This window comes from Periplaneta americana, chromosome 16 (assembly GCF_040183065.1).
Source record: "Periplaneta americana isolate PAMFEO1 chromosome 16, P.americana_PAMFEO1_priV1, whole genome shotgun sequence".
Taxonomy (NCBI): domain Eukaryota; kingdom Metazoa; phylum Arthropoda; class Insecta; order Blattodea; family Blattidae; genus Periplaneta; species Periplaneta americana.
The window spans coordinates 34,305,285-34,322,525 of NC_091132.1; the positions used below are offsets into that span (position 1 = coordinate 34,305,285).

At 34.9% G+C, this 17,241-nt stretch overlaps 2 protein-coding genes across 2 annotated transcripts in view; one reads left to right on the forward strand and one right to left on the reverse strand.

Moving 5' to 3' along the window:
• The window catches only part of LOC138691165 (uncharacterized), a 107,368-nt gene extending 104,558 nt beyond the window's left edge, over positions 1-2,810 (reverse strand). The window contains exon 1 of the mRNA XM_069812931.1: positions 2,601-2,810. Within this exon, the coding sequence (XP_069669032.1) occupies positions 2,601-2,627 (27 nt within the window). The 5' untranslated portion in view covers positions 2,628-2,810. The remainder of the gene's footprint in view (positions 1-2,600) is intronic.
• The window catches only part of nudC (nuclear distribution C, dynein complex regulator), a 143,515-nt gene that overhangs the window by 121,990 nt on the left and 4,284 nt on the right, over positions 1-17,241 (forward strand). Inside the window, exon 5 of the mRNA XM_069812929.1 lies at positions 16,868-17,062. Coding sequence (XP_069669030.1) covers positions 16,868-17,062 — 195 coding nt within the window. The remainder of the gene's footprint in view (positions 1-16,867; positions 17,063-17,241) is intronic.

Consider the following 17,241-nt stretch of genomic DNA (forward strand, 5'->3'; position numbering starts at 1 on the left):
AAAGCCACTCTTATCCGGAACTAGCAGGTATAGAGGAGTCTATATTGAAGGGGTGGTTGAACTGATCCATTACATGGGGTGTAAAACGTTAAAATGGCATTACTTGTGTAGAAAAACGATTAAAATATTATAGAAAATAATGGGTATTAATGGACAAAATATGTACAGAAAATATTAAAGGAAATAAACATTATTTTACAGTAATAATGGGGATTTATGGCCGAAATTAAATGAAAATGCCTCAAAAATGACAATAAAACAAAAAATGTTCTTATGAGTTGAAACGGGCAAAAAATGCCCTAACAAATATGTCTTAAAGCATTCAGTTTATCACAACATATAAATACTAAAGCAGCTATGTTTCTACTTACTAGAAAAAGATGCAATTTCATCAAAATCTTAGCTCTAGTGATGATATTTCAAATATGCATTTTTTTTTCGGCGTAACACGTTTTTAATAGAAGTGATTACAGGAAATTGTATCCGTTAGCCACAAGAGCATTGAACTTACAATAATTGACAGTTATTATTTCAGAACACTACCAGACAAATTTACTAAATACTTCAACAGTTCTTACGTTTAGCTTACACCTTCTCTTTGTCAGTTGTTTTACAGCTTAGCTTATGAATCGACAACATTTGTGGCTTGCAACTTGACTAGGGATAGTACGTGTTGTTTAAATTGTCGTTTGCAGATATTATTCTTATGTGATGAGAAACGAAATGTACGGTATTCAGAATTATTTAAGAAGTTGGCATGTAAAAAAAAAAAGTGAAAATTTTTGTATGGGGTTGATAGTTCCACAGTTCTACGAAATTAAGGATCCACACGTTACTCATAGCTTGAGCCGAAATGATGTCGGGATCCGTTGAAACCGAAATTCCTTCTGGAGTTGTTATTAAAGCCAAACAAGCTGAAGATAAGTTGTTGCCAATTAAATAAATATAAATATAAGTAAGCAAACGACATAGTTTTTTGGCCCTAGGGCCTATAAAAGTTTTTTTGAGCCCTCAAAGGTATAATGGACTGTATTACATAATATCGTATTCATGGAGAAATTGAACAATTATGGGCTAGTGCACCACAAAATATTTCTTATTTATTTATTCTACTCATAAGGTAGGATTTGTTAACGCCACTCATTATGAACGAAATAGGGAAGAGAGCTTTAAAATAGTAAAACTTGTACAAGATATGAAATAAATTAATTTCTCCTGTACAAATTACAACCCAATTAAATTATATAATTACCCCTAACAATAACAGTTTTTTTTATTCTAATAATTCTTTAATAATCCAGCAATTTTGTCTAATCACTATAGCAAATTCCAGCACAAAATTAATTCAGATATGTAGAAATTAAATTTTGAATTTTACTAAATTTATACTAGCGAAGGTGCATATCGCTGGTGTTCGTGCAAAATGCCATATGTCAAAAAATTTAATTCAATTAAAAAAAAAAAAATTCCCCTCTAGACATGCATTATTTTGGTGCTCACGTATAATTCCAAAATATCACAAGATGTGCTTTTATGATAGTTTCAAAGTAATTGATCTTAAACCAAAAAAAATATTCAGTTTTTTTCCCTTTCCTGAAAAATTGATTATTTTAACATATGATATTTTGCACGAACACCAACGATATACTTCCTTAACTTTCCGTCTCTCCTATTTAAAAGTACCTACCACAAACCTTCATAGGCCTACTGCATTATAAAAGTTGTAATTACTATTGTTAAACTATATTGTAATTTACAGGAAGTTTGGTGATTTAATGTCGTAAAATTGTGTTTTACTGTGATGAAAATGTGTTTAGGGGATCATAGATATAAAAATCAGGTAGGAAGTTATAAAATTGAAAAAAATAAATAAATAAATAAAAAAGTTGGGAAATTAAAAAGGGGCTAGTTAATAAATAGCCTATAGTTACCGATTGAAGTTTACTGTAAAGAAGTAAATCTTCAAAAGTGATGTAGTGATGATCTTAGTGATAGTATTTACAATTTTCTACGGTTTTGTTTTTTTTTTTTTTTTCTGAGTGTTGATTGTGGTTAAGAAATTAATGATCAAACTAAAGTGAACTAGATACTCATGTCAAGATTTAATAAGGTTATAATGACGTGTATTAGGTAGAAAAAAAGATCCCAATGAGTATAACCGGGTGGAGTGTTACGAGTTTGATGTAATGTAGAAAGAAGGAATTATGTATAAATTTAGCTAGCAAAATTAGAATGCTGAAAGGAACGTAAGTGTGTAACGAACAGATGGTGGACATTTAAGATCATTAAGAAGAAATTGGCTGTCTGGACTTGGATTAATAGCGAGAGTAGATGAGTTGTTAGTTTAACAGGCTGTCGAGATTGCATGCTAATTGTAGTTATATTAACAGAAAGTTATGGTGAAACCCGTATACATAAGTTGTGGTACACCATAACTAATATAAATGCTGATGACAAATAAATATCTGTCTATATCTATCTATATTGTAATTTTTAATGTTCAAGTATTTTATTTTTGGCGCTAATTAAATGTTTGTAAAAGTGCGTTATTTCAGTATTACAGATGGCATGTCTCACTTCAGATGTTCGCTCAGACTTACCATGGCGGTGCGTAACACGGTGAACATTCCCACAGCACTTGGATCGCACAAATCACGTAAACAATCCAACTCGCGACTTGACACCTCTCCTACCCACTGCTTTCCTTTTAGAAGCCAATGGGCACAAAGTTACACATGACGTCATAATGGCCTTGGTTACTTTGTGTCATTAATTAAATTACACAAATGTAAAACTTTCTCACGTGCCGCAATTGTGCTTCGAGCAGACTTGATCTCGTTAGCGCCAGCTAAATAATGCCAGTGGTGCAGTTCCTGTATCTTCTGTCTAGTGGGAAGAGAACATTCCACCAAGTGATGAGTGACCGCAACAGATATCTTGCTACGAATTAGAAAAATCTGTTATGCTTCCTATCACTGCTCTGACACATTAATGGGGTCAGTACATGTGACCTTGTACTAATTAAAGATTCTTTATTGTGGTGTAGTAATATTTACATCGACAAAGGGAAGTTATGCGATTTGAGATACTTTAATTCATAAGCAGCAGCATCAGAGTTTTCATCTTCATGGCTTTGGCCTGTTGGTCCATTCTGGGCCCATCTTGAAATTGCTGCCTCCTCCTCATAGCAGCAGGTCTTCCTCTCGTTCTTCTTCAATATGGAACATAGGTATCCTATTGCCCATTATATTTATATGTCCATAAATCGTTTCTGCTCTTAAACATGTGTCCGTCCTGTTAAGGCGTTAGGTACAGCTTACAGCAGTAAAATTTTGGAAATATTCAACATTTTTCTCCTCCATTACTGTATCTTGTACAATAATGAAAATTAGTATGTGTAAAACACTGTCCTTCTGCTATATGAAAAACATATTTTTACGATTAAAAAAAAAATATTTACATTTTTGTTTTCAAAATTCAGTTCACTGTGCAGTGATGAAGCGTTTCTCACATAACTAAAAAACTATCCAAAATTCTGTGATGAAATGTTTTGTGTGTATTAAAGCATGTCATATCTACAATATGATGCAAGATTACTTCTCTACCTTTGATAGATTGTCTGATAAAAAATAAATCATTTAAAAGAATGGTCAAATATCAGTACTTTATTCTAACACAAAATAAAAAAAACATATATTTATTGAGGAATGTAGTTGAAAGAGCATGATATGGTAAACATGAGTTTCAGCAATAAAATAAAAGAGAGAGCAGATGAAAAAGTTAACAAGCTTATGAGTTACTAGGGAAACGCTTCATCACCAACAGTAAACTGCAACCATTTTGAATTTGAAAACAAAAATGTGAATAATTTTTTTAAATCGTAAAAATATTTTTTTCATATAGCAGGAAGATAGTGTTTTACACATATCAATTTTCATTATTGTACAAGATACAGTAATGAAGGAAAAAAATGTTGAATATTTCCAAAAATTTTACTGCTGTAAGCTATGCCTAATCCCTTAAGGGAAGTTTCTTCTTATCGTATGCAAAATAATGTTAAAAGTAACCTATCTTCATGTAGTCATAAGTATAATACTATTTATCAAAGCTCCTTCATTTTTAGTGATGTATGTATACACAATAAGCTTTAAAATGCAAAAAGAATGGTTACTCTAGAATAAATCTTTCACCTTAAAAAATAATTTTTGAATTTAAACTTTTTTTTAAATATAAATTCACTACATGTCTGTGATTAACAGGCAGCACATCTCTGTTCCCAAACGTACAGTGTATCGAGTAGTTTCTTCTGGTACATCTATTACGTCACATGAATGCACAAGTAGGGTAGAATTGCAACCAGGTACGCATGGGGTCATTAAATAACAATGATGTAATGTATTATAAATATGCCCTTGCAACGTCATATGACATTGAAAAAACATTCTCTTAGTTTAAACAAATTTTATGTGATGTTCGTAAAGACTTGTATTTCATGACTTCAGAATATATGTTTTAGTTCACTGCAACAGGATAGGTTTTGATAAATGAATTGTTTGTATATATTGTGTAAAATGTAATATTGCTAATTTGTATATTGATTTTTGTTATAATTTTGTCCATGTAACGTCATGTGACGTAGGAAGAACAATTTCTTAGCTTAAACAGATTTTTAATGGCAGTTATAGTAAAATATATTAATTTCATAATCTCAGAATATATCGTCGCCTGAATGCAAGAACTAGGTAACTTGATTTTTCATATTTTGTAACATTGCCTATTTACTTATTTATTGCACTAAGGAATATGTCTCTTTTCTTTTACCTATTTGTTATATTGGAAAATAGATGTCGCTGGTATCGTTCGATCGGTTACCTAGATCCTGGATTACATTTTGTGCGATTTTTGCTATGCTATAAAAGAGGTAACTAAAAAACGCAAATTTCGAGTTACCTAGTTCTTGCATTCAGGCGACGATATGTTTTCGTTCACCGTAACGGAGTTGATTTCGTTAAATGAATTAATTGTAGGGCTGTATATTATATATAGACTATTTACAGTTAATGTGTATCATGTTTACTATTATGTTCTATAATATATATTGTATATATTAGTTCGGTATTATTATCGATCTAATTATATTTTGTCATGTAGCATTAATATTTTGTACAGAGCTAGTTTCGCAATGTTAGTGCGTTTATATCGTTAAAAAGTAGCTGGGCAGACCATTTAAATTTAGTAGCAATTCCACTTACAGTTGTCGTGCTCCATTATTATTATGTACCGAACTAGATTATATCTTTCGTAGCGTCCTGACATAAGCATTTAGAGTCAAAGTTTGAACCTTAATATTCCAGGATATACTAACCAATAACTTTCCTAACTTGTTTGGGAACGAAAATGCGCTGCTTGATGATTAGGTACGCTGTCTTCACTTATTATAGCATACATTGATTTGAAATTTTAGCCACTTCTAGTAGATACTAAACACACCCTACCAAAATTATTAATTTATCCTCAATGTTATGGGCACAGGGCTTATACCAATCATCACGATCAAAATATTTTTTTCTTATTTTTTACGGTGAAGATTGGTATAAGTCCTATGCCCGTAATATTGCAGATATAGGCCTATTAATAATTTTGGTAGGGTGTGTTTTAGATAAGTGGCTAACATTTTAATTCAATGTGTGCTGAAGTAAATGAATAGAGTGCACCTGATCACAGGCATGTAGTGAATTTATAAAAAAAATACGTTTTAAGTTCAAAAATTATTTTAAGGGGAAGATTTACTCTAGACAGACCATTCTACCATCGCAGAGACATATCGTAGTTGAACTTACGAACGTGAGCCATTTTTTCAACTAGTATCCTCTGCTTTTTTTTTTTTTTTGCCCATATATAACTGCGTGATTACCAGTCAACTTATCCTTCTTAAATGATTTGTTGACAAATACGAAAGAGGTGTAACGGTCCTTGAAGCTGATGTGCAGCCTTGAGCTCGTCTATTGCGGTCTGTGATTAATACTATAAAGTACTTATTTACCTTTCCTTTTCGTATACAGTGAAGCATGAACCAAGTACTTTTGCGAGAAGTGAATTTTCACACACATGCAGTGTTAATAGTTTCATATACTTGATTTAGGTTCACTAGTTTTCCAGAGAGTATCCTTTTTTCTATAGCGTTCTGCCGACTACGGATAAGAACCTGTATCCCTTACTTCACTGTCGACTTCATATAGGCCTTCAGGATGTCTGAAACACTAGGGTGAAAATAATACAGATTATAGAGAAGTCTAAACTGAGTATTCTGAGCTGGGAAACAGTGGTTGGAAAGCCTATTTCAAGCGCTTTGAGATCTCGATCGAGAATGCATTTGAGGAAAGATTTTTTTTATTATTATTCATTTGTTGTTGAACATAACAGACAAAGCCCAATTACAATGTTCACGACTAACAAATTAATTTATAAAACATAAACAAGGAAAAGAAAACATATACTCTTATTAAAAACTGAAACAAAATAGAAATAAGAGAAATAAAAAATAGAAATTGAAATAAGGTGTGAAAGTAGCTTCAAATTAACTAACAACAATATTCTGTAAAATATGATAACAAATAATTCTGTATCTAGAGAAATTCATATTGAAAATATCAACATTCGGATGAGGATGTAATTTATTGTATAACTGTAACATTTGGAAAATTGGGGAATTTTTGTGGGATTCAGTATTTGTCCTTGGTATGTAAAATAAATTTCGAAATTTCTATAATGTTATATAAGAAAAGAAACCAACACAGTCCAATTTATTGTTAATAATTTTATAAAGAAAGTTTAAAGATTGACAATTTCGTCTAATTTGCAAACTAGTAAAATTGAAATGTTGTAGCATTTTAGCATAACTCTCATAGGTAGGATAATCATTATAAAGTCTGTAATATAACCATTTTAAAAATTTATTTTGAATTTTTTCTAGTAACAGAATATATTTGTTAGTAAACTGGGTTCCAGATAACAGCAGCATACTCTAATTTAGATCGAACAATGGAATTATACAAAATTATTATAGTTTTGACTTTAAATTTACAGGAATTTCTCATAACAAAACCTAAACTTTTATAGGACAAATTTATAATATTATTAATATGATTATGGAATGTAAAATTACTCCTAAATAATATACCGAAATCTTTATGTTCATTTTCTGCTGGTAAAACTTTTGCCTCTATTTTATATATGAAAATTTAATTATATTTTTCAATCTAGAAAAGGTCATATGTATACACTTATTAATATTAAATAACAATTTATTATTAATACTCCAAATATGTAAGTTTATAATATCTGTTTGAAGTAGCTTACAATCTGATATTTTGTAAGCTGCTTTGGTTTTCGTAACAAACAACTGGCTACCGCGTCGATAGATAGGTTTATATGTTTAGCTTTATATAATGGAAACTAATTGCGAGAGGAATACTTTTAATTGTCTATTCTGGATTTTACATTCTCATCTGAGCCGTTCTGTTTTCATATTATAGTCCTAAGTGTTGCAGGGAATGTAAGATCTGAACTAAAAGCTGGTATGCGCAGTTGCACGCTTGTTTCGTTAGTTTTCTGTTTAAGTACTTTACAGCTATACTTGCTGCTATGTCATCATGTAATTTTCCTTTAATATCTTAGAATCTGCTCACTTACAGTAAGGCACTGCATTAAGGAAATAATATAATAATTAGGCCTATTGATAAACACGTCACAGTCGACCTGGTTGGCGAGTTGGTATAGCGCTGGCCTTCTATGCCCAAGGTTGCGGGTTCGATCCCGGGCCAGGTCGATGGCATTTAAGTGTGCTTAAATGCGACAGGCTCATGTCAGTAGATTTACTGGCATGTAAAAGAACTCCTGCGGGACAAAATTCCGGCACATCCGGCGACGCTGATATAACCTCTGCAGTTGCGAGCGTCGTTAAATAAGACATAACATTTAACATTTAAACACGTCAGCAATTTTAGTTACAAGAGTAAATTCTAAACGCTTAATAACTTGGCGAAACAGAAAGGAAAATTTATAAACTAAAATATGGTCTCTCGTCTATGCACTGGTTTCCGCGACTAGCTGGCGGAAGTGGGTGGAAGGGATGTAAATTTATGAAGAAAAAAAAAAAACAAAAAAACAAAAAAAGGCAGCAGCTGCCAGTAACTCGGGAAACTTTAAGAACTGAACAATTTGACTTTGCTACTCTTCGTGTTGTCTCTTTAAGGCATCATGCTTGAATTCGCGTTACAGAATGCGGCTAATTCGAGTCCTCATGGGGAATTAATTCTCTCATGAAATTTCGGGCAGTGTATGGGACCGGTGCCCACCCAGCATCGTGATGAACTTGGGGACCAACGATAGGAACGAAGTCTGGTTCTGCGATCCAGCTATAACGGTTAGGGGGAAGGGTCATCATATTATCACACGATACCTTCGTTCTGGTTGGATGATCGTTTACCTCTGCTGAGGCATTGGACTAGCTGGTCGCCCATGGCCCTTCATAGGCTGTCACGCCTCAGATTTAGTTTTTATACTTCGTGTTACATAGTTTGCATTCTAAACAGTAATAAAGTGACCTCCTCCTTCTTAAGTGATCATACCTGAAGACATTAATAATTAACCACAAATAGCGTTTTTACCTCTGATTGAGGCTCTGGCTGATATGTACAGTTATTATCAGGCAGTACACATCACTTGACGATATGTCAGAGGAAGAACAATTGTTTGTTTACATCTGAAGTCTGATTAGCATAATATCCCTGATAACGTATAAAACACATTGGCCATCCCCATGTTAAAAACGGTAACATGTAGAAGAGAACAACCACCAGGATCGCCACTGTCGATTAGTAACGACCACTAGATGGAAGTACAATTGCTCCATGCAATTCAAATAGAAGTTGTAACGTGACTGTCGCTAGATGGCAGCATAGTGAAATTGATAAAGTTGTTGCCTTCAAAGCCCATAAGAGTGATGAATCTGTTATTTATGTGATCTGAGGTAATATGTAGCTAATCGGCAACGTATGCAATGTAGGGGGAAAGGAACTGACCACCCTACCCCTTTATTTCCTGGCATAGTTGTTTCAAAAGTGGTGCCTTGTTGGTATCAATTGTGAGGTTCAGATCTGTCTTCGGACAGTTGACTAAACAACAAAATTTGTCAGTCAATTGACGTTGTATATTTGGCAGACCTTTACGCCAGAGAGTGTTTTGTTTGTATCAGCTTAGCATAATATAATTAATTAACACTGGATCTCGTTCGTGAGGAACTGTTAATAAGTGTTATAACCCACGTGCGAGGTAGAACAAGGTCGAGTGTTGAACTTACCGCGTGCCACAGCTGAATTAATACAACTTGACCTTAGTTTGTCTCTTGCGCCGTTTCTGTGTTGCGGGACAAGAATCAGACTTGTCGGACCCAAAGAATTTGAACAAGTTTTACTTCTATCTCTTTCCCCTTTAGTATTTCATCAGTCCCAAATATAGCTGCAGGTTTGTGTCATGAAGTCGTATTTGAATTTTCTGAATCCATCAATATAACGGGCACAATTTAAAAATGTGATAACTGAGTCTGGTTATGAGATCAAAGAAAATTAGTCACGGGAGAGTTTTAGCAGCAAAATGGATTTCTGAACACGTCCCTGCCGTCCCGTAAGTTAAGGCTGGTTCACAATAAATCGGGAACAGAAACGAGAACGAGAACAGAAATATTATTAAAATGTATTTAAATGCGAGCATTCACAATTAACTATTGTGGATGTTTATGTTTAAATGCATTTATTTTAACATTATTTCCGTTCTCGTTCTCGTTTTCGTTCCCGATTTATTGTGAACCAGCCTGTACACTTTTAATAATGTTTCTCCTTTTAGGCCGTGTATACACTAGGCGAGCCGAACGTGTAACGTAACATGCAATGTAACAAATTATTCATGTAATTGGGACGCGGACGGTCGCGCGAGCTTCCAACATTATTGCGAGCCGCTCGTTCTGATCCTCTTCGTGTCGGGTTTTTGCTGCGAACATAAAGTCACAAAGACATTCGTCAGTTCTAGTTGGGACGTCGCATCGCGTCGTCTTGACCGCTTTTGTAGTACGTGCTGCAAACCGCTCGCGAGCATGGCGAACTGGTCAGAGGAAAGTGCTTTGTAGTTTTGTTTACATAATGACTAGGGTTACTTTAATTAATATTCTTGAGAAATTTGTAGTTTCATTTTGCTCTGTTTTCGTAATCAGAGTTGTATTTAATACTCCATATTCTAGAGAAAAATAAAATTTCTCCTTCCCATTTCGAGAAAGAACAAGTGTCTCTCTCCTCCCCTCCCCCTCTTCCACTCTCTCCCTCCCTCCCTCTCTCTCATTTTGCTCTGTTTCCGTAATGATTAGGGTTGCGTTAATTTTACAAAGCAGTTGATTAATGTAGATACCGTAGTAATAGTAAAAGGCTTATAGTACATTATGCAACGAGCCTATAATGAAGGTAATTAAGAAGTGAGTATGGATATTTATGAAACGAGCGCAAGCGAGTTTCATAATTTTCATACGAGCTTCTTAATTACCATTATAGGCGAGTTTCATACGACTTTTTATGCTCGACCATATTTCTAACTTGATATTATTAATTTATTTGTATCTGATCTTGAGCAATGTTCCGTATGTTGTGAGATGTGCGCAGACGCGAAAGTATTGATTTTTTCCGAGGAACAGATGTCCACATTGACCTTGCTAGGCCATAAGAACCTACAGAGAGAACATTGAAATTAAATTAGACATTGAAAAAGAGATGAAAAATTGAATTTATTTGAATATTATTTACAATTAACGCTAATTATTATAGTAACAGAACATAACCTTCTGCGACAGTATTGGATTTCCAGCCTCCGTGACTTTTCGCTAATTCTCTTTCGATTGCATATCCGAGAATAATCGATACTTGCGGTTTTATAACGGTAGAAAGCTGACCTGTCATTGGCTGAACAGTTGTAACCTGAGTCGTCATTGGCTGAAAGACCTGACCTTTAATGAGTAGATGTACTTTAATGACATGCATGAAAGGTCTGCTACCAGGTGTATAATTACTACATTTCGGCATGGTCGAGCATAAAATTCTTTATCTTGTTGATCAATTAGAGAAATAATAATACTCACTTACTTACTTACTTTTAAGGAACCCGGAGGTTCATTGCCGCCCTCACATAAGCCCGTCTTTGGTCCCTATCCTGAGCAAGATTAATCCAATCTCTATCATCATATCCCACCTCCCTCAAATCCATTTTAATATTATCTTCCCAGCTACGTCTCGGTCACCCCAAAGGTCTTTTTCCCTCCGGCCTCCCAACCAACACTCTATATGCATTTCTGGATTCGCCCATAGGTGCTACATGCCCTGCCCATCTCAAACGTCTGGATTTAATGTTCCTAATTATGTCAGGTGAAGAATACAATGCGTGCAGTTCTGCGTTGTGTAACTTTCTCCATTCTCCTGTAACTTCATCCCTCTTAGCCCCAAATATTTTCCTAAGAACCTTATTCTCAAACACCCTTAACCTATGTTCCTCTCTCAAAATGAGAGTCCAATTTTCACCGCCATACAGAACAACCGGTAATCTAACTTTTATAAATTATAAGTTTCAGATTTTTTGACAGCAGACTGGATGATAAAAGCTTCTGAACCGAATAATAACAGGCATTTCCCATGAAATAATAATAATAATAATAATAATAATAATAATAATAATAATAATAATAATAATAAATTTCTCCGAACCATCGGTGCGTGGTACAAACTCCATTTACTGTTCAATTTGTCACTATCTTATATAAGACAAGGAATAAAATAACTGAAAGAAAGTTTTAGAGGTAATTTCAATGGAATAGTAATTCTGTGTAACGTTGTTCAAAAGAAGATCCTTTCCTCTTAATAAAAATTTCGTGTACATCATTTGTAAATCAATTGACTCGTAGGTACTTAGTTCCTTTGTATTGTGTTACATCCTCTTTTGATAGTGACTTATATAGGAAAGGGTATATTCTTGGACTGACACTAGATATAAATTGTGGTTCTCTTTTGTCGTGTGGTTAGGACGGCACAGAGCTACCGCATAGATATTTCAGGACAGCATATGACAAGGGACAAACACTCATTTCCGTGGACAGAAAGTAAATCTCTTCAATCTCTCACGCCGAGAATGGAACCACGGACCTCTTGGATGGGAAGCGTACATTATCCAAAGAGCCACGGACTTCGTAGATACTAAATATATACCGGTATTTGATAAAATCCGTCCAACAGCTCTGGAGAAATCCTTGTGTAGATAAACGGCATCAGAGAAACAAAACTAAATTTTGGTCAATTTTCCAGCATTATAATACTTTCACTTTATAGTTCATACATTGAGAAAATAAAATAAAAAGGACTGTTAACGATGAGATACAGATGCGTTGCCTTCATAGTAAATTTGATGTGTTGTGCATTTGGGTATTTTGTATTCGACAGATAATGGAGAAAAAATGGGAGTATAAGGGTACAGTACATCAGTTATTCATAGATTTCAAAAAGGCATATGACTCGGTTAAGAGGGAAGTATTACATGATATTCTTATTGAATTTGGTATTCTCAAGAAACTAGTTCGATTAATTAAAATGTGTCTCAGTGAAACATACAGCAGAGTCCGTATAGGTCAGTTTCTATCTGATGCTTTTCCAATTCACTGAGGGCTAAAGCAGGGAGATGCACTATCACCTTTACTTTTTAACTTCGCTTTAGAATATGCCATTAGGAAAGTTCAGGATAACAGGCAGGGTTTGGAATTGAACGGGTTACATCAGCTTCTTGTCTATGCGGATGACGTGAATATGTTAGGAGAAAATCCACAAACGATTAGGGAAAACACGGGAATTTTACTGGAAGCAAGTAAAGCGATCGGTTTGGAAATAAATCCCGAAAAGACAAAGTATATGATTATGTCTCGTGACCAGAATATTGTACGAAATGGAAATATAAAAATTGGAGATTTATCCTTCGAAGGGGTGGAAAAATTCCAATATCTTGGAGCAACAGTAACAAATATAAATGACACTCGGGAGGAAATTAAACGCAGAATAAATATGGGAAATGCGTGTTATTATTCGGTTGAGAAGCTTTTATCATCTAGTCTGCTGTCAAAAAATCTGAAAATTATAATTTATAAAACAGTTATATTACCAGTTGTTCTGTATGGTTGTGAAACTTGGACTCTCACTCTGAGAGAGGAACATAGGTTAAGGGTGTTTGAGAATAAGGTGCTTAGGAAAATATTTGAGGCTAAGCGGGATGAAGTTACAGGAGAATGGAGAAAGTTACACAACGCAGAACTGCACGCATTGTATTCTTCACCTGACATAATTAGGAACATTAAATCCAGACGTTTGAGATGGGCAGGACATGTAGCACGTATGGGCGAATCCAGAAATGCATATAGAGTGTTTGTTGGGAGACCGGAGGGAAAAAGACCTTTGGGGAAGCCGAGACGTAGATGGGAGGATAATATTAAAATGGATTTGAGGGAGGTGGGATATGATGATAGGGACTGGATTAATCTTGCACAGGATAGGGACCGATGGCGGGCTTATGTGAGGGCGGCAATGAACCTTCGGGTTCCTTAAAAGCCATTTGTAAGTAACTAAGTAAGTACATTTGGGTTCTGTTAAGTGGTTTCCATTCGACAAGGATGCATTTGGAGTTCCTTCCAGCAGATAATAGATAGGCACACAACTTGAGGTCGAATGCAGAACAATATGCACGTCCTTCAAGCAGAGATGTTTAAACCTTCGTAAGTGAAATTTTCGTGGTTCGTATTATGTATAATCGTTACGTTGAGTGGGCGATTACAAGGGTTAAGCAACCGCGGCCGTGCACGTTACATCATGTGGCTCATAAAAAGATTTGTTCCCACATTACTGGAGTATTCGACCTTAGAGTGGATACAATAATTAAGTAGTAGGCAACCATCGTGGCAGCGCATGCAGCCGCTTCGACTGGTATGCGAAGTCGCGAAAATGACCCACACCGTCTGTGTACTGTACTGGGTTGTTGAGAGAATGTGATCGGCGACGTATTGTATACATACCTGCGTGCACTGGGGTTGCCAGGTATCCTGTATTTACGGACATTATGTAATAGACGGCCAACGGTTTTTTATTATCCTTATTCTTTTTTCTGAACTGTTTGTCCGGATGTGGTGTTATAGAATGATAAGAGACGTTCACTTTTTTGTTAACATCAATGACTTCAGGGCCACCGGCGTAGCTCTGTCGGCTAAGGGTAGGTACACGTTGGAGCAACGATAAACGATAAAAGAAATGACCTAGCGACGCTTTGGTATTATCAAAGAATCAAGTGTTCATATCGGAGCAACGAGGACGCGGGAAGCGAACATTTTGATTTATCAGTAGAAGATATTCTATACATCCACTTAATGAAAGAAGATATATATATATATATATATATATATATATATATATATGAAATATCAGCTGCTAGGTTCAAGTTTAATATAACTTAAATACGTACAAAATTGAACCCGTTTCTCATCCCAAAGGTAGTATAAATTCGTTGTGCTGTGATTGGTTATTGTGATCACATAATGTATCACGAATAAATAGACAACTGATCAGTTTGCCAATATCTACAACAATTAATTTAATATGCCGAAATAATAATAAATCTATTAATATATGGATATATTGATAACCACCGGCCATTATACAGATCAATATTATCTTAATCAGTGATTATATGAACGACAAGAGCGAAGAAAATGGAACTTATTTTTTTCGTCGCTTTTATCGTGTATCTTCGCTTTTATCGTTACTCCAATATGCACACCTCAATGAAAATGCATGCTTCAATTCTCTCTGATATAGCATCCCTGCTTCTTTTATCGTTTATCGTCGCTCCAACTTGTACGTACCCTAAGGCGCTTGCCTACCGATCCGGAGTTGCGCTCGGGCGCGGGTTCGCTTCCCGCTTGGGCTGATTATCTGGTTGGGTTTTTTTCCGAGGTTTTCCCCAACCATAAGGCAAATGTCAGGTAATCTATGGCGAATCCTCGGCCTCAGCTCACCAAATATCATCTCACTATCACCAATCTCATCGACGTTAAATAACCTCGCAATTGATACAGCGTTGTTAAATAATCAAGTAAAAAAAAATGACTTCAAAAACGTAACTACGAAGTAAATAAATTTAAACCTTCAGCTGCCCTGTTTCAATTGAAAGATTCAGAACCATAGTGGGCCAAGCCTCATTTACTAAAACCATAGAAAGCAAGGGTTAAAATGAAGTTATTACCATAATTCAATGGAAACATATAGCAAGTAATATAAAGTATACACATTAAAACTGATATGTCAATTTTCATTAAACTATGGTATTCACTTAACTTTAACTCCTGCTTTCTCCGTTTTTAATAAATGGCGCTTGGCCCACTATGGCTCTGAACCCTTCAATTATGTATTAACAGTAACTCTATTCCTAAGGAATAGCTGTGCATGGTTTGTTGGTACGGTAATATACCGATGGGTAAGAAGTGTTACTTCGTATCTTTGAATTTGCAAGTGAATCTAAAATCTGTTTTAAAAATTAATTTCTCTCAAAATGTACAAAACTTTTGATATATCGACCCTCCCAAATACTAACATTGTAACTCAATTTTTTATGGTTTTGAGTTATGCTAGTTACTATGGTCTTAAATTGCTTCTTTTTCTTCCAGTACTATCATTGTAGCTGTAAACCTTCCCAATCGTATGTAAAATCTTATTGTTACTATCTGTGTATACACTGATTTACACGATCATTCATGCTTCTCCTGAAAAATGGAAGAAAGTGAGTTACAATGTTAATACTTGTGAAGGTCGATATGTTTCTGCTTTGCAAGATCTTCTACACGAAGACGAAATATTAATTAGTTAATTGACCAATTTTATGAACATAATAATTACGTAGTTAATCTAAATGATAATGTAGTTAAACTAGATTGCTATTTTTGTAGATAGAGGTTTCACTTCTTAACCATCGATGGAGTGCTTATACCAGGGATGTCAAAACGCCTGTATTACATGCTCATACTACGAGCAACACAAATCCAACAAGGTTCATTTAGTTATCAACAAGAGGAAGTACACTCATCGCCCTTAAGGAAATGTGCTGGTTCTTGAAAGCACACAGTGTAGGCGTTTTGTCATCTCTGGTGTGATGACGCGAAAAATGTTTCAAACCAAAATGAATGTTTCTGCTCTGCATGAAGCAAAGAGGGTATTTTGCGTTTAGAAAAACAGAGCATTTATTTAATAATTCGTATAAACACAATCTTGTGAATTATATTTTCCCCATATGAATCGCAGATATCATTAGTGTATCTTCTAAATTGTATTAATACAAATAAACAGTTGGTTAGTAATATTAATACTATTTAATAGTGTAAGACTAAGGTAATTTTCTTTAGTTGTGCTTCAATATGCTAATAATAGATGGCGCTTATACAATAGATTACTCCCTCCCTCCCTCTCAAGTTCCTCGTATTTTCCTAGAGTGAAATATTGCAACCGTCCCTTCTTTGCATTCTGAAAACCTAGCAACCCTAACATGCACATACATACATACATACATAAGATCCATCGCAGTAGTAATGATACAGATTTGTCCATTTGTTTGTTGTATGTTACAATGAATAGGAAAATTAAAGATTTATGACAGAGAAAACATGCTGAAACTCTTTCTATCACAAATTCTATGTCGTCATTGCAGTCCTTGGTAAATATATCTCTGAATTCGATTGGTTTATTTCTTGTTTCAGTTGAGAGTTCCAATAAATGTAACCTTCACACTGAGACCTCGGGATCTGATAGTCGACTTCCAAAAGAAACACCTGAAATGTGGAATCAAGGGCCAGACTCCCATTATCGATGGAGAACTCCACAGTGATATCAAACTCGAAGAATCAACGTGGGTGTTGGAAGATGGAAAAACTGTATTCATCACTTTGGAAAAGGTGAATAATCTTTTATTGATTATTTTAATTATTCTGTGTCAGCTGCATGGCTAACTGATGTCGATAGAGTTTGTGATAGTATTTTGGCTAGTTGAGTCAGAGGATTCACCATGGACTTACCTGACATTCGTCTTACAGTTTGAGAAAGCTTAGGAGAAAAAAACTGAACCTGGAAATTT